This window comes from Entelurus aequoreus, linkage group LG14 (genome assembly GCF_033978785.1).
Source record: "Entelurus aequoreus isolate RoL-2023_Sb linkage group LG14, RoL_Eaeq_v1.1, whole genome shotgun sequence".
Taxonomy (NCBI): domain Eukaryota; kingdom Metazoa; phylum Chordata; class Actinopteri; order Syngnathiformes; family Syngnathidae; genus Entelurus; species Entelurus aequoreus.
The window spans coordinates 58,591,501-58,610,107 of NC_084744.1; the positions used below are offsets into that span (position 1 = coordinate 58,591,501).

The 18,607-nt window shown below is 39.1% G+C and overlaps 2 protein-coding genes across 2 annotated transcripts in view; both read right to left on the bottom strand.

Moving 5' to 3' along the window:
- LOC133665129 (RING finger protein 212B-like) overlaps positions 1-6,698 on the bottom strand; it is a 43,577-nt gene extending 36,879 nt beyond the window's left edge. Inside the window, exon 1 of the mRNA XM_062070354.1 lies at positions 6,585-6,698. The gene's annotated coding sequence lies outside the window, so the exon portion shown is untranslated. The remainder of the gene's footprint in view (positions 1-6,584) is intronic.
- Positions 6,699-13,207: 6,509 nt separating this feature from the next.
- On the bottom strand, positions 13,208-18,420 carry LOC133665467 (zona pellucida sperm-binding protein 3-like). Its single transcript, XM_062070769.1, has 10 exons — positions 18,265-18,420; positions 18,030-18,196; positions 17,876-17,973; positions 17,725-17,813; positions 15,454-15,634; positions 15,288-15,393; positions 15,142-15,227; positions 13,449-13,540; positions 13,328-13,380; positions 13,208-13,262 (listed from the first exon to the last, which is right to left on the bottom strand). Exons 1-10 carry the CDS (start codon positions 18,332-18,334, stop codon positions 13,257-13,259), a joined length of 948 nt encoding a protein of 315 aa, XP_061926753.1. The 5' UTR covers positions 18,335-18,420; the 3' UTR covers positions 13,208-13,256.
- Positions 18,421-18,607: the final 187 nt, after the last annotated feature.

Below are 18,607 nucleotides of genomic sequence, written 5' to 3' on the forward strand. Positions count from 1 at the left end.
TGTAATAGTATTTTTTTAGGCCGTGATTGGCCGTTAAAAAATTGGCTGTGGGCCACAAAGGGCCCCGGGGCCACACTTTGGACACCCCTGTACTAGAAGATTCAAATGATTGTATTTTGAGGATAATTGTCCTACACATATATACACATATGAATACATATATATACACATGTATATACTTGTATATATACACATATATACACGCATATACACACAAACATACACATATATATATATTAGGGCTGCAACAACTAATCGATTAAATCGATTAAAATCGATTATAAAAATAGTTGGCGATTAATTTAGTCATCGATTCGTTGGATCTATGCTATGCGCATGCGCAGAGGCAATTTTATTTTTTTTATTTTTTTTCTTAAAAAAAATTATTTTTAATTTTTTTATAAACCTTTATTTATAAACTGCAACATGTACAAACAGCTGCGAAACAATAATCAAAATAAGTATGGTGCCAGTATGCTGTTTTTTTTCAATAAAATACTGGAAAGGATAGAAATGTAGTTTGTCTCTTTTATCCGATTATTAATCGAAGTAATAATCGACAGATTAATCGATTATCAAATTAATCGTTAGTTGCAGCCCTAATATATATATATACACACACACACACACACACATTATATATATATATATATATATATATATATATATATATATACACATATATATATACACACACATATATATATACATATATATATATATATATACATATATATATACACACATATATGTCTTAATTAGATTATCCAAAAAATATCCAAAAAATAGTGCTCGATACCGTGGTAGAGCGTAATATGTATGTGTGGGAAAAAAATCACAAGACTATTTCATCTCTACAGGCCTGTTTCATGAGGGTTTTTCCTCAATCCTCAGGAGATTTTAATGGAAGCATTCACATACCATGGTTTATATAGGGCACAGAGCGGGTGGGTACAGGCAGGCGTGGGGGCGTGGTGATTGGCTCATGTGTTGCCTAGGAGGTGTTTCCTTCTGTGACGGCATGCTGATACAATTTCGCTGCGTTTGTTGAGGGATGACAACTCTGGACGGTATATGATAAACAGTTTCTCTTTTAAGCATAGGTTGCATCTTTTGTTACCACTGTTGTAAGGTGTGCTGGATGCAAGAATTTGCCATGTTATTGAATATTCAACATTATTGTCTTTGAGATTCCAAATGTGTTTGCTGAGTTCTGTAGTGTTCCGCAGGCTTTTGCATCTGAAAGAAGCCTTGTGATTGTTCCATCTGGTTTTGAATTCTCCCTCAGTTAATCCTACGTATGTGTCGGATGTGTTAATGTCCTTGCGTATTACCTTTGCTTGGTAAACAACTGATGATTGTAAGCACCCCCCGTTGAGAGGGCAATCAGGTTTCTTGCGGCAGTTACAGCTTTTGTCGGTTTTGGAGTCGTTCTGCCTGGTGGTGGGCGGCTCCTTTTCAATTGCTTTATTGTGGTTTGAAATGATTTGTCGCATGTTGTTCATGCAGCTGTAGCTCAATTTAATGTTGTTCTTGTTGAATACTTTTCTTAGGGTGTTGCCTTTGGGGAAGTGTTTGTCGATCAGGGTGAGGAATTTGTGGCCAATATTAGTTGAGACGTTTTTGCTGTATGGGGGGTTGTACTAGATAATGTTGTTTCGTTTTCTGCTCCTTTTTGGTTGGTTTCCTGGCGTGGGTTCGTAGGTGAGGGTGAAGTTGTATCCGCATTCATCAAGTGCTTTTTGGTACGGGGGGGTTGCTTTGTCGAATTCAGCTTTGCTAGATGACAGCATCGATAGTCTTTTATTAATTCCGGTAGGTATTCTTTTCGTGGTGGTGGGTGGGTGGTTGCTGTCATGGTGCACGTATTGGAGTGTTGTGTTGGGTTTCGTGAATGGTTGGTAGCTGTTATTCCTCAGGTTGAAAGTGACGTCGAGGAAGTTGACGGTTTGCTTGTTGGCTTCAATTGTGATCCGTAGACCGTTCTCTTTGAAGATTTGGCATATACGCTTCTTGGTATTCTCGCTGCTCCTTGGCGAGGCGCGGCACACTGCCAGTCCGTCATCACGGTAAATACCAAGGTTCAGGTTGAGGCTAGCGAGCTGGGAGAGGAGGAAACTCCCAACAAGTTCGCACGTTTCTGCTCCGTCGAAACTCCCCATAGTGACGTCGAATGTTGAATTGTTCTTTTTTTGCCATGGTGTACCGTTGCGGAAGAGTATGGAGTTCTTTGCGTGGATGATGATGTTTCTTTCGTTGCCTGTGATTGAGTCGTAGTCCAAGGCAAAGTCTAGTGCTTTGGTCAGTAGGTCTTGCGTGATGGAAGGGTAAAATTCTTCGACATCGAAGGAGATGAAGTTGTGCTGTTGTTTGTCTTGGATGTTGCTGAACCATTTGATTACTGCTGCTGTATTTCTCCATTGGTTGAGTGGTGTTTTGTCTGTAATTTTTGTGTTGATTCTGTCCAGGATTGTTTTGCTGATTTTTCCTATTTCGGATTTAGTTGGGTTTATTAGTCGGCATGATGGGTTATTTGCGAAGTTGGGTTTGTGGTCCTTCAATGTGATGAAGGCTTCCTTGTTGGCTGTAGCGTCCACCCTGTCCTCGATGTCCAGTTCGGCCGCGATCCGTTTGTTTTCCAGGTGGATGTTCTGTAAAGTGTTGGGTTGTGCTTTTTTGTATGATTTGGTGATGCTTCTGTCCAGTAAAGTGTTATGTTCTTGTATGTTCATTCTGTAGAAATTTGTGGTTTTGTCGGCAGCTATGATGAGGTTGCTTACTTTCTTGATGCGCTCCGTGTCATTTTTCAGCTTGGTGAGGAGTGGGGTGCGAACTGGCTTGAATTTGACTGATTGTATCATTTTGAGCATGTTGTTCTCAAAATCCTTTAGTTCCTCAACTGTGGGTGGGTTCTTGGTGGATTTAAATCCGTAAGTTTTCTTTTGTGTTCCTTTTGTTTCAGGGTGGAGGAAAAAGTGTGCTTTCCACCGCATCCTTCTCAGGAAGTGTTCCGTCTTCTCTATGAGCCTTAGCTTGTAGTCATTCTGCGCGGGTATGGGAATGTTCTTCGTGGAGTAGTCGATGTTGAATTTTTCCATTTCTGATCGTCGTACAGTGCTCAACAAAAGTGAATTTGGAGCGGGATATATGTCTTAATTAGATTATCCAAAAAATATCCAAAAAATAGTGCTCGATACCGTGGTAGAGCGTAATATGTATGTGTGGGAAAAAAATCACAAGACTATTTCATCTCTACAGGCCTGTTTCATGAGGGTTTTTCCTCAATCCTCAGGAGATTTTAATGGAAGCATTCACATACCATGGTTTGTATAGGGCACAGAGCGGGTGGGTACAGGCAGGCGTGGGGGCGTGGTGGTGAAACGTGCGAACTTGTTGGGAGTTTCCTCCTCTCCCAGCTCGCTAGCCTCAACCTGAACCTTGGTATTTACCGTGATGACGGACTGGCAGTGTGCCGCGCCTCGCCAAGGAGCAGCGAGAATACCAAGAAGCGTATATGCCAAATCTTCAAAGAGAACGGTCTACGGATCACAATTGAAGCCAACAAGCAAACCGTCAACTTCCTCGACGTCACTTTCAACCTGAGGAATAACAGCTACCAACCATTCACGAAACCCAACACAACACTCCAATACGTGCACCATGACAGCAACCACCCACCCACCACCACGAAAAGAATACCTACCGGAATTAATAAAAGACTATCGATGCTGTCATCTAGCAAAGCTGAATTCGACAAAGCAACCCCCCCGTACCAAAAAGCACTTGATGAATGCGGATACAACTTCACCCTCACCTACGAACCCACGCCAGGAAACCAACAAAAAGGAGCAGAAAACGAAACAACATTATCTGGTACAACCCCCCATACAGCAAAAACGTCTCAACTAATATTGGCCACAAATTCCTCACCCTGATCGACAAACACTTCCCCAAAGGCAACACCCTAAGAAAAGTATTCAACAAGAACAACATTAAATTGAGCTACAGCTGCATGAACAACATGCGACAAATCATTTCAAACCACAATAAAGCAATTGAAAAGGAGCCGCCCACCACCAGGCAGAACGACTCCAAAACCGACAAAAGCTGTAACTGCCGCAAGAAACCTGATTGCCCTCTCAACGGGGGGTGCTTACAATCATCAGTTGTTTACCAAGCAAAGGTAATACGCAAGGACATTAACACATCCGACACATACGTAGGATTAACTGAGGGAGAATTCAAAACCAGATGGAACAATCACAAGGCTTCTTTCAGATGCAAAAGCCTGCGGAACACTACAGAACTCAGCAAACACATTTGGAATCTCAAAGACAATAATGTTGAATATTCAATAACATGGCAAATTCTTGCATCCAGCACACCTTACAACAGTGGTAACAAAAGATGCAACCTATGCTTAAAAGAGAAACGGTTTATCATATACCGTCCAGAGTTGTCATCCCTCAACAAACGCAGCGAAATTGTATCAGCATGCCGTCACAGAAGGAAACACCTCCTAGGCAACACATGAGCCAATCACCACGCCCCCACGCCTGCCTGTACCCACCCGCTCTGTGCCCTATATAAACCATGGTATGTGAATGCTTCCATTAAAATCTCCTGAGGATTGAGGAAAAACCCTCATGAAACAGGCCTGTAGAGATGAAATAGTCTTGTGATTTTTTTCCCACACATACATATATACACACATATATATATATACACACATATATATATATAGCTGAGATAGGCTCCAGCCCCCCCCCGCGACCCCGAAGGGAATAAGCGGTAGAAAATGGATGGATGGATGGATATATATATATATATATGGGGCGGCATGGCGTAGTGAGTAGAGCGCCCGTGTCAGAAACCTGAGGGTTGCGGGTTCGCTCCCCGCCTCTTACCATGCCGTTGTGTCCTTGGGCAGGACACTTCACCCTTGCCCCCGGTGCCGCTCACACCGGTGAATGAATGATGAATGAATGATAGGTGGTGGTCGGAGGGGCCGTAGGCGCAAATTGGCAGCCACGCTTCCGTCAGTCTACCCCAGGGCAGCTGTGGCTACGAAAGTAGCTTACCACCACCAGGTGTGAACGAATGATGGGTTTTTAACATGTAAAAGCGACTTTGGGTACTTAGAAAAGCGCTATATAAATCCCAGGTATTATTATACATATATATATATATATATATATACATATATATATATATATACATATATATATATATACACTACCGTTCAAAAGTTTGGGGTCACATTGAAATGTCCTTATTTTTCAATGAAGATAACTTTAAACTAGTCTTAACTTTAAAGAAATACACTCTATACATTGCTAATGTGGTAAATGACTATTCTAGCTACAAATGTCTGGTTTTTGGTGCAATATCTACATAGGTGTATAGAGGCCCATTTCCAGCAACTATCACTCCAGTGTTCTAATGGTACAATGTGTTTGCTCATTGGCTCCGAAGGCTAATTGATGATTAGAAAACCCTTGTGCAATCATGTTCACACATCTGAAAACAGTTAAGCTCGTTACAGAAGCTACAAAACTGACCTTCCTTTGAGCAGATTGAGTTTCTGGAGCATCACATTTGTGGGGTCAACTAAACGCTCAAAATGGCCAGAAAAAGAGAACTTTCATCTGAAACGTGACAGTCTATTCTTGTTCTTAGAAATGAAGGCTATTCCACTAAATTTTTTGGGTGACCCCAAACTTTTGAACGGTAGTGTATATACATATATATATATTATATATACACATAAATATACACACACATATATATATATATATATATATATATATATATATATATATATATATATATATATATATATATATCAAATCAACCATTTTTTGGGTTTTAAAATCTGCCATGTATAGTAAAAATCGAAAACGGCCCTAATTTTGGTTTTTGATTTGCGTTTTAAGAATTGTAAATAGAATGAGCATGTACACGGACCAATTATATATGTATTAAAAGAAAAACAGACCGCATTTCAGCTTTGTGTTACCTGAAAAAGCACATTATTAGTAGTCGTAGTTGCGTTGAATTGTACATTTAACAATGTGCCACGGGCCAATAAAACAAGAGAAGTGGGCCACAAATGACCCTGAGCCACATTTTGAACACCACTCTGTGGAACACACAGCTACATATTTAAAAAGTCCCAAGCTTTACTATTTTATATTACTTTTAACAAGAATTAAGTAAGTGCATGTAATTGTATTAATGCAGTGACAATTAGCAAAATGTGGCTATGTACTTTTATGTGCTAATAATAATTGTTAGTACTACTAACTCAACAAAAAAACACGTATTTCACGGGTTCTTACTGATATAAAATATAATCACAAAGAAAAACTCACGGTAATATTTGAGTTATTTAAGTTAAATTAGCTTCCAAGCCAAGAAGAAATAGAAGTTAGCTGTTAGCTTATTAGCACAACAAAGGTCAGTATGAGCACTTTCACAAACATTTAGACTTTCTGTGAGACATCAAAAATATATTTCGCTAGAAAACGTGTGCCTGCTTAGATAAAAGTTCGAACAAGCTGACACAATTTACAATTTAATACCTGTTTTGTGGCTCCAGTCGTCCCGCAGTAGACAGGTGGTGGTGATGAGGGTTGCCAGGTGGGAAAGGACAAATTATTGTACGATATTAGGGGTGTCCAAACTTTTTCACTGAACAATCCAAGCATGCAAGGGCCAATTTGATAGAGGGGCCTCCGTCATAAAAGTGTTAAATAAGTTGTGTGTTAATTTTAGATCTATCTCTCGATATGAAGTTTTTATTTCATGTTTAATGCTCTTTTTGTTGATGAAAAGCCTGTTTTTTTAATGGCAAAAACAAAACATTGCAATATCTTCCACAAAAATATTGTCAAAGTGGAATATTTGATGTGAAGTAATTGGAGCCTTAAATATGTCAATAATTCACAAATCTGGTTTTGATACATTACATTTTTTTTTAACAAAGACATTAAAAAGAAAATCCCACTAAAATTATTGGGGATCCAAAACGCCTAACTCATAAAAGCATTAAAAATAAGTCATAATAAAAAAAATAAAAAAAAATAGAATTAACGCTTAAATCTCTAGATCAAATTCAGATCAATATGTCGATTTAATGTTATTTAAAATAAAACGTTTTATGCAATGTTTGTTAAGAAAACTTTTTATGGCAAAAACAAAACATTGCAATATCGTCCACAAAAATATTTTCAAAGTGGAATATTTGATGTGAAGTAATTGAAGCCTTAAATATGTCAATAATTCACAACGCTGGTTTAGGTTTATTACATAATTTTTTTAACAAAGACATTAAAAAGAAAGTCCCACTAAAAAATGTTCGGGATCTAAAGGGCCACACACATAAAAGTATTAAAAATAAGTCATAAATTATAAAAAAACAAAAAAAATAGGATTAACTCTTAAATCCCGAGATCAAGTTCGGATCAATATGTCGATGTAAAGTTATTTAAAATAAACTGTTTTATGCAATTTTTGTTAAGAAAACTTTTTATGGCAAAAACAAAACATTGCAATATCTTCCACAAAAATATTTTCAAAGTGGAATATTTGATGTGAAGTAATTGGAGCCTTAAATAGGTCAATAATTCACAACACTGGTTTTGATTTATTAATTTGTATTTATTTAACAAAGACATTAAAAAGAAAATCCCACTAAAAGTATTGGGCCACACTAATAAAAGTATTAAAAATAAGTCATATATTATAAAAAATAAAATAGAATTAACGCTTAAATCTCTAGATCATATTTGGATCAATATGTCGATATAAAGTTATTTAAAATAAAATGTTCTATGCAATTTTTGTTAAGAAAACTTTTTATGGCAAAAACAAAACATTGCAATATCTTCCACAAAAATATGTTCAAAGTGGAATATTTGATGTGAAGTAATTGGAGCCTTAAATATGTCAATAATTCACAACTCTGGTTTTGATTTATTACCTTTTTTTTTTAACAAGACATTAAAAACAAAATCCCACTAAAATTATTGGGGATCCAAAGGGCCACACTCATAAAAGTATTAAAAATAAGTCATATATTATAAAACAATTTAAAAAATAGAATTAATAGAATTCCCAGTCCACAAGCATCCTCACGTTCTTAGATTTCCATGTTATGATACATGTTCACATTATTTATTAACTGTATCTAAAAAAGATAAATATATTTTTATTTAAATAAAGACATGAAATAATCCTAAATGAAATACAATGACTTGGTTTATATTGTTGTATATACTAGGTCAGTGGTCCCCAACCTTTTTGTTGCTGCGGACCGGTCAACGCTTGAAAATTTGTCCCACGGACCGGCGGTGTGGTGTGGTATTTTTTTCATTGTTTTTGTCATAAAGAAATACAATCATGTGTGCTTACGGACTGTATCCCTTGCAGACTGTAGATTTATATTGATATATAATGTAGGAATCAGAATATTAAAGAAATGTTTTTTAATAACATTAATTAATAATGTGAAGTTTTTTGGGTTGGTGCACTAATTGTAAGTGTATTTTGTGTTTTTGATTTAATTTTTTTTTAAAATATATATATATTTTTAAATTTCTTGTGCGGCCCGGTACCAATCGATTCACAGACCGGTACCGCATACTTGCCAACCTTGAGACCTCCGATACCGGGAGGTGGGGGGGTGGGGCGGGGGCGTGGTTAAGAGGGGAATATATTTAAGCTAGAATTCACCAACTCAAGTATTTCATATATATATATATATATATATATATATATATATTATATTATATATATAAATAAAATAAATACTTGAATTTCAGTGTTCTGGAGGCTATCCAGTAGATGGCAGTATTGTCCTGTTTAAGAGTGTCACAACATTGCTGTTTACGGCAGACGAACTGCTTTACGGTAGACTAAACGTGACTGCTGTTGTGTGTTACCGCGCTGGGAGGACGTTAATGAAACTGCCTAACAATAAACCCACATAAGAAACCAAGAACTCGCCCTCGATCATTCTACAGTTATGTCATTGGGCAGGCAAGCTGTTTATATTGTGGGAAAGCGGACGTGAGAACAGGCTGTCCCCACTCAGGTCCGCTGGAGGCCACGCCCCCTCCAGCTCCGGCTGAATACCGGGAGTTTGTCGGGAGAAAATTTCTGCCGGGAGGTTATCGGGAGAGGCGCTGAATACCGGGAGTCTCCCGGTAAAAACGGGAGGGTTGGCAAGAATGCGGTACCGGGCCGCGGCCTGGTTGTTGGGGACCACTGTATTAGGTCATAAAATCAGTGTCAGTTGAGTCGGTCCATAGGTTGCCTGTAGGGACTTTTAATGTCCAGCAGATGTCAGTATTTAGTGACACAGTATCGATACAGCATCAATACAGTTTTGCAATGTGTCGAAACGCTTCATGATGCCTCATCAACCCATCACTACCACACTGACTGCAACACGCTCAACCTTTTATCAGGAAGCGTTTCTTTCAGCTCACAAGTGACAGCTCACACTTTAAGTCAGTAAACTAATGGATTCTTGATTCTGAATCGAATCAAAGTGTTCAAGACATTTGTGCGTAGAGTAGTTTGTGTAACCCGTAACTGTTTTTTTCCCAAAAGGTTCTACAAGCTATGGAGATATCAGTAAAAAAAAAAAAGTAGTTTTGATAAGTCATATTGGAATATGGAATTCATTTAAATTTGTTTTAACTATTAAAATTTGACTTTTAGCTTTGTGGAAAATATTGGACACAATGTGTTGTCAATGCAAGTGTAGGCCAGTGTGACAATTCATTTTTTAAATGTTTTTATATCTATTTTTAAAAAAAATAAATGCTGTGATAATTTAAGTAAGGGATTTCTAATCACTATGTTGGAATTCTTAATATTGATACTGTTCATTTGACTACTTTGTTTTGTGTCATGTTTGTGTGTCCTCTCAATTGCTATTCTTAAAGGCCTACTGAAAGCCACTACTACCGACCACGCAGTCTGATAGTTTATATATCAATGATGAAATCTTACATTGCAACACATGCCAATACGGCCGGGTTAGATTAGTAAAGTGCAATTTTAAATTTCCCGGGAAACTTCCGCTTGAAAACGTCAATGTATGATGACGTATGCGCGTGACGTTAACGGTTGATACGTTAGTATTCGGACCCATTGAATCCAATACAAAAAAGCTCTGTTTTCATCTCATAATTCCACAGTATTCTGGACATCTGTGTTGGTGAATCTTTTGCAATTTGCTTAATGAACAATGGAGACTGCAAAGAAGAAAGTTGTAGGTGGGATCGGTGTATTAGCGCCGGACTACAGCAACACAACCAGGAAGACAGAGATGGATAGCAGACGCGTTAGCCGGCGAACTCACCTTAACTTCCTCCGTCTCACCGACCGCATCTGTGATCGGGTGAAGTCCTTCGTCGCACCGTCGATCGCTGGAACGCAGGTGAGCACGGGTGTTGAGCAGATGAGGGCTGGCTGGCGTAGGTGGAGCGCTAATGTTTTATCATAGCTCTCTGTGAGGTCCGGTTGCTAAGTTGCTAAGTTGCTAAGTTAGCTTCAGCGTCGTTAGCAACAGCATTGTTAAGCTTTGCCAGGCTGAGAATTATTAACCGTGTTGTTACATGTCCATGGTTTAATAGTATTGTTGATCTTCTGTCTATCCTTCCAGTCAGGGATTTCTTTATTTAGTTTCTATCTGCATTTGAGCCAGATGCTATCACGTTAGCTCAGTAGCTAAAGAGCTTCGCCGATGTATTGTCGTGGAGATAAGTCACTGCGAATGTCCATTTCGCGTTCGACTCTCATTTTCAAAAGGATATAGTATCCGAGGTGGTTTAAAATACAAATCCGTGAGCCACAATAGAAAAAGGAGAGAGTGTGGAATCCAATGAGCCAGCTTGTACCTAAGTTACATGTTTGCACTGCATTCTAGTCCGTCACTCTAACGTTCCTCATCCACGAATCTTTCATCCTCGCTCAAATTAATGGGGAAATAGTCGCTTTCTCGGTCCAAATCGCTCTAGCTGCGTTGAAAACAAGAAAATATGAAGCGAACAACCGACTACGTCACGCTACTTCCGGTAGGGGCAAGGCTTCTTTTTATCAGAGACCAAAAGTTGAGAACTTTATCGTCGTTCTATACCAAATCCTTTCAGCAAAAATATGGCAATATCGCGAAATGATCAAGTATGACACAGAATGGATCTGCTATCCCCGTTTAAATAAAAACATTTCATTTCAGTAGGCCTTTAATGTTGCTGAGCCAGGTTTGGTTTTGGAATTATATTATGGTATTGTGTAGGGATTAATAACATTTACCATTTACATTACAAAAATCTGAATCATGTATCACATCTGATTTGAATCTCCATCCCGAGAACTGGAATTGAACGGTGAGTTTCAAGACTTAACATTTTGTCACCATTATCGATCTAAACTGGACTAAAATTTAAAAAAATGATTTTTGAGCTAATAGCAGCCAAGGAGAGTTTTATTTGATTTCATAAACTGTGCTTTTCACTTATTTTGCAACTAAGTATTTTGTTCAAAAAAAAAAAAAAAAAAAAGAAGTTAATCCAATTCAGATTTTAAATTTATTTAAAATGTATTAAAAATTGTTTTAAGTTATTTTTGGATGAATAACTGTTTAGAAATGGCATTTAAACATACATTTCACCTTGTTGACCAACAGTTTTTGTTCCAATAGTATTTAAAAAAATAAATTAAATTAAAGCTGCAAGCAGCGTTGGTCGGGCCCGCATATTTGGCAGGTGCTAGTCTTAAGTGTCCAAAAACGTTTGTCTACTGTTAGTCCTAAGTGTCCCAATACTTTTGTTGACATCAGCGCAGTGGTACAGTGGTTCTATTAAGGCTCGTAAAATCACAGCAGCATTATCAGCGCAGCGGTTCTTTGAAGGCTCGTAAAATCAAAACCGTAGCACTTATCAAAACTCTTTGAGTATCCGTCAATCAGAAGGGTTCAATCTCTCTCCTGTAGTAGTTTGAAGCCGAAATGACAAACACGCTCAGGAGATAATGTTTGATGACCGGTTTTAACAAAAATTTAGTTTTGAAGGAGGGATTGCAAACTTCCTGTTGATTTTTGCTGAAGGGTGTCAATCTATGAAATGTAGGTCCAAGTGAGACCTACATACAGGTTTTTGTTTCATGTCTCTAAAACGTTCCTACCTGAAGTTACAAGCAGTTTTGTCTGGGTTTTCCTCTGGAGCAGTTTTGTCTCGGTTTTATTCAAAAATTGCGCTAGAGCGCAAATGAGTTTTGGGGTTCGTTTTTTTTTATTAGATCGCAATTTCCACCAGTCCTGATGTGTGTGAAAAGTTTGGTGAGTTTTGAAGTATTTTAAGGGGGTCAAATTACAGCTCAAAGAGGCAAAAATGAGTGTTTAGTACATTTTTGTCTTGAAGGGGAAACTGCCAACTTCCTGTTGGTTTTTACCCAAGGATGTCAAATTATGAAATGTAGGTCTACGTCAGACCTACATAGAGGTTTTTGTTTCATGTCTCTAAGACCTTCCTTGTGGGAGTTACAGGCAGTTTGTTTTAGTTTTTTCCTAGGGGGCGCTAGAGCGCAATTTGGGTTTTTGTTTTTTATTAGATGGCAATTTTCGCAGGTCCTGATGTGTGTGTCAAATTTGGTGAGTTTTGAAGCATATTAAGTGGGTCAAATTGCAGCTCGAAGAGGCGGCCGGTATAATAATAAAACCTTACAATTTCAATAGAGTCCTTTGTACATGCGGACCCTAAAAAGTACTTTTAGGACAACTGCTTAGTAAATTTAAAATGTTGGGATTGCATTAGCGTTTAGGTTTTTGGAAATCGAATTTAAACTAAGTTTTTAGGCCTGTGCATACACGTGGTACATCAGGTGCCACGGGTTTATGCCAAATTGTAGAAGAATCTGAATCAGGTGGCAAAAAAAATCCCACCTTAATTTGCAGGTCAAATGGGACCAAGTAAATCCAGGTGTGGTAGATTATTATAATAGTGTCAATACAGCAGGTGAGTGTGCCATACACACAGAGGCATCATTTACCCATCATTAGACTTTTGTACTTTGGCTACTATTATTGTCAAGTAGACACCAAGTTTGAGTACTTGCAAGAACTGACAAGTGTTATTGTGCAATAGTACACATGCATTGTTTCTTTAACATGAAGAAAACATTTAGTCAGAAGTAGTTATCTCCAGCTGTTTATTGGATATACAATTAGTTCACTTCCAGTCCATCTATTCCTGTAAAGGGAAAAATAAAGTGATTAAAAAAATGACTTTAATCCATCTATCAAGTTGTCACTTACCTCAGTAATAGTGAGTGGCCCCAGAACTGCATTCTGGGTAATGCCACGCTTCCCTGCAAGCAGAAAGTACTTTGATTAGTACAAGTGCAGGAGGGGAAAGAAGAGGACTTTGTGTCAGTACCTGATCGTGTACTCCTGGTCCACCTGGTCTTGCAGCTGGACTCACAGCAGTCACACAGGTTGCTGAAGGCAGGGTTGTCCAGCAGCTGCCACCTGGACACATTGGATCAACACCAATGATGTTTTGAATAAATCATGCAACACTTTCCTATTAGTGTAAAATTGCTGGTACAGTTGCAAATTCAAGACTTTAGAGTGCACAAGTGTCTCAATACAGCTAAACATGCTGCCATCTTAGCTACATTGCAGAAGGTCTACCAAATCCTTCGTTACATGCAAGAAAAAAAAAATTGAGTGGGGTGAAAGCCAGCATCTCCATCTCACTGAATGTTGAAGTGATTCACCATTTAAAAAGTAATACAATAACTTGTAGTGAGGCAAAATTGGAACAATACTTTCATGTATTTGGTAATAAAACCTATTTGATATATATTTGTAAAACGGCCAATTATCTGCTAGGTCACTTGCAAGTTCAAGACGTTAGTAGTGCATAGTGTGTTTTTGCTGCGCCCTACAAAGTGTTAATACTGCAAGTACTACAACTGTAACTGAAGTTTCAATGAATTGAGGCATTTTGCCACATAAATCACTTTATATTGTACCATTCTTTCAAATTTTTAGCATAAGTTTATTTTATTAAAACCAGCTATTCTTTCCAATTCAGAGTCAACTTTTTGTGGGCGCTGAAAATTGCCCACAATATTACTCAAACTGATTTGATAAATATTTTTCTTAAACTGTTTGATTTTTTTGATGAAATAAAAAAGGAAAACTTCACATTAGTCATAATTTTTGCACTTAAAATTCTTACTTAAGCTGCAGACTTCTGTTTGATATTGTGGATTGTCATTACTGCCACAAGTGGTGGAAGAGGGTATTACAACATAGTATGGACCACAGCTTCAACAGTTTTTGGCAGCCCTCTGGCACAACACTGTTTTACTTTAGGACCAGGGTTCTTAACCTTAGGCTCAACTTTTCCACTACAGAGGGGCCCACACTGAATTAGTCATTTTACTCTTGAATCATTCAATTCTAACTTAGTTTACCAGGATAAACCTTGTCAAAATATATGAAATCATGCATTAGCTTGACCTAAGCCTTGATAAATATTTGACTGATTTAAAATGCATTTCTTAAACTGTCAGTGTTTAATTTTATGATAAAACAAAAATAGCTTCACTTTAGTCATAATTTTTTGCGCTTAACTGACTTAAACTTCAGACTTTGATATTGTCATTACTGCCACAAGTGGTGGAAAAGTAGAATAACCACAGCATTTTGAGTCAATTTCTTTGTGGGTGTGGAAAATACTAAGATATTACAAACTAGTTTAAAATGATATATTTTTCTTAAACTGTCAATTTGATTTTGTGATTAAATGAAAACTTCACTGCGTTAGTCATAATTTTTGCACTTAAACTTCTTAAAGCTGCAGACTTGTTTTTTATTGTCATTACTGCCACAAGTGGTGGAAAAGTGTATTATAACTACCCCTGTTTTATATTGTCATTACTGCCACAAATGGTGGGAAAGTGCATTACAACTACCCCTGTTTTATATTGTCATTACTGCCACAAGTGGTGAAAAAGTGTATTACAACTAACCCTTTATGCACAAATCAGTGCCTGGTAGGACCGCCACCAAAAAAGTACCAATTTTCCACTCATCCCTAGTGGAAATACGTTACTTACCCATGGCCGTGCACGAAGTTGCACGCCTTCTTGGTAGTGTCGAGACCTTCAGGATCCCAGGCCACAAGTTTGCAGTGGATGAACACCTGTTGTAAATAAATGATTAGTATTTTATCCACCAGATGGCGACGTCAGCGTCGACTTACCTCTTCTCCGAGAGCGAACCTAAACGCTTGGAGGGACAGCAGCATTTCTGATGGCACCTCTCTGGGCTGGAACCTGGACCGAGACCTCTTGCTGTCCGACAGACACCTTTGGGGCAGGAGAAGACTTTAGACAGTTTCTTCCAGACCACCGTTACAGACACCATACCCCTTATTGTCAATGATGTGGTAGGAAGGGCTGTCGGCCTTCAGCTGCGGCGTGGTGGTGGCCACACATTCCTCCATCAGGAGCAGCAATGGCTGATGGGTAATCTGATCCACGCGAGCCATGATGGGGATGAAGGAGCCCAGGGCGAAGAGATTGGATTCAGCCGGGCCTGAGAAGTCCTCTGAAAAAGTACAAAAAAGGTTGCAATTTTAAGAGTCAACTCCTGTGATTAATCCCAAAAACTGCTGATTAATCACATTTGGTCAGTGATGTCCTACTCTTACAAGATAAGCCTGACTTTACTTCAGGACAGGGGTTCTTAACCTTGAGGCTCAACTTTGCCATTACAGAGGGAACCCCCATTTTAAAATCATATTCAATTCTAACTTAGTTTAGCTTGGAATTGGGGGTTAAATCACCAAAATGATTCCCTGTGCGTGGCCACCGCTGCTGCTCACTGCTCCCCAGGGGGTGGAACAAATGGAGGGTAATTTCGCCACACCTAGTGTGGGACTATCAGTGGTACTTTACTTACCTGGATAAATTTTGTCAGATGTGAAATAATGTGTTACTCTATCAAGGCTTAGGTCGGGCTGATTATATAAACACTAAGATTATACTAATACTGGATATATTTCTTAAACTGTAAATAATTTGATTTTATGAAACACAGATTCACCACTTTAGTCAAATTTTTTGCGCTTAGATGACTTAAGCGCCAGACTTAGATATGTCAATACTGCCACAAGTGGTGGAAAAGTGTATCACAACTGCCCCTGTTTTATATTGTCATTACTGCCACAAGTGGTGGAAAAGTGTATTACAACTACCCTTATTTGATGTCATTACTGCCACAAGTGGTGGAAAAGTGTATTACAACTTCCCCTGTTTTATATTGTCATTACTGCCACAAGTGGTGGAAAAGTGTGTTTTATATTGTCATTACTGCCACAAGTGGTGGAAAAGTGTATTACAACTACCCCTATTTGGTGTCATTACTGCCACAAGTGGTTGAAAAGTGTATTACAACTGCCCCCTGTTTTATATTGTCATTACCGCCACAAGTGGTGGAAAAGTGTATTACAACTACCCCTATTTTTAAGATTAAGATTAAAGTACCAATGATTGTCACACACACACTTGATGTGGTGAAATGTGTCCTCTGCATTTGACCCATCCCCTTGGGGAGCAGTGGGCAGCAGCGGCGCCACGCCCGGGAATCATTTTGGTGATTTAACCCCCAACTCCAACCCTTTGTTGCTGAGTGCCAAGCAGGGAGGTTATGGGTCCCATTTTTATAGTCTTTGGTATGACTCGGCTGGGTCATTACTGCCACAAGTGGTGAAAAAGTGTTTTATATTGTCATTACTGCTACAAATGGTGGAAAAGTGTGTTTTATATTGTCATTACTGCCACAAGTGGTGGAAAAGTGTATTACAACTACCCCTGTTTTAGATTGTCAATACTGCCACAAGTGGTGGAAAGGTGTATTACAACTACCCCTGTTTTATATTGTCATTACCGCCACAAGTGGTGGAAAAGTGTGTTTTATATTGTCATTACTGCCACAAGTGGTGGAAAAATGTATTACAACTACCCCTGTTTGATATTGTCATTACTGCCACAAGTGGTGGAAAAGTGTATTACAACTACCCCTATTTGAGGTCATTACTGCCACAAGTGGTGAAAAAGTGTGTTTTATATTGTCATTACTGCAACAAGTGGTGGAAAAGTGTACTACAACTACCCCTGTTTTATATTGTCAATACTGTCACAAGTGGTGGAAAAGTGTATTACAACTGCCCCTGTTTTATGTCATTACGGCCACAAGTGGTGGAAAAGTGTATTACAACTACCCGTTTTATATTGTCATTACTGCCACAAGTGGTGGAAAAATGTATTACAACAACTCCTGTTTGATATTGTCATTACTGCCACAAGTGGTGGAAAAGTGTATTACAACTACCCCTATTTGAGGTCCTACTGCCACAAGTGGTGAAAAAGTGTGTTTTATATTGTCATGACTGCCACAAGTGGTGGAAGTGTGTTTTATATTGTCATGACTGCCACAAGTGGTGGAAAAGTGTATTACAATTATCCCTGTTTTATATTGTCATTACCGCCACAAGTGGTGGAAAACATTTAGACGCTAACTGGAAGTTAAGACTGAGGGACTCTTGTATCAGACTTTTCAAAAGTGATACCAGTTGATACTTGTTTTTGTAGATATCACTAGAGATGAATCCAAATTAAAGAGTGGTTAAGACCCACCGTTCATGAGCGCCATGTGGAACACCAGGTTGGAACTGCCCGAGGACGCAAAGATGGGGTCGTAGAGGATGGGGTGATACTCCTTGGGTCTAGACAGGCAAACAGAAGTCAATACATCCCGCAGGAACTCACCTGTGACGCAGATACCTACCTCTCGAAGACGCAAACCACGGGCTGGATGAAGGTGTGGCTCTTTGAGTCGCTCAGGTAAGTCAAGGCGTTGGAGTACACCAGCTGGCTCCCGGTGACCTGCGAACACAGACGTTACCGGCGCCATCAAGATGGCGGGCGTCAGGCTGGCTTACCATGGCCATGAAGTTGCAGTCGTGGAGCTCCACGGTGAAGGTGGCCTCCCGGGCCGAGGTGGCGGTGGGGGGGCAGTTGCCCAGGCGGAACTTGGAGGTGTCGACGCGGGACCTGCCTTCCGTCCACACCAGCGACACCATGCCGGGCTTGCAGTCCAACTTCATGTCTGGGGAGGAGACACCAGCGTTAAACTGCAAGGGGGGGGGGGGGGGGGGGGTGATGGTGTTGACTTACCAGCGTGCACGGAGGAAGCGGCGAGGAGGAGGCTGAAGAGCAGAGCACGGCACCAGAGAGAAGCCATCATGACTGAACATGTGGGAGAGTCGCACTGACGCTGCTTTTATACGCCCAGCGGCCAATCAGGGTGATTGTTCTCACCTGCTGGCTGCTCAGGTGCGCCTCGTTAACCTTCTCTTTCTCTCTGATCGCAACTTTGTCAGCATTTTTTTATTGTTTTAAATTGTTTTTATTTAAATTTGGAACGACATTGTGTCACATTGATGCATCAAAAGTCAATTTGTTTTTTGTATAATAAGACTTATTTTCATTTTAACATTACTATTTTTATTTATTTATT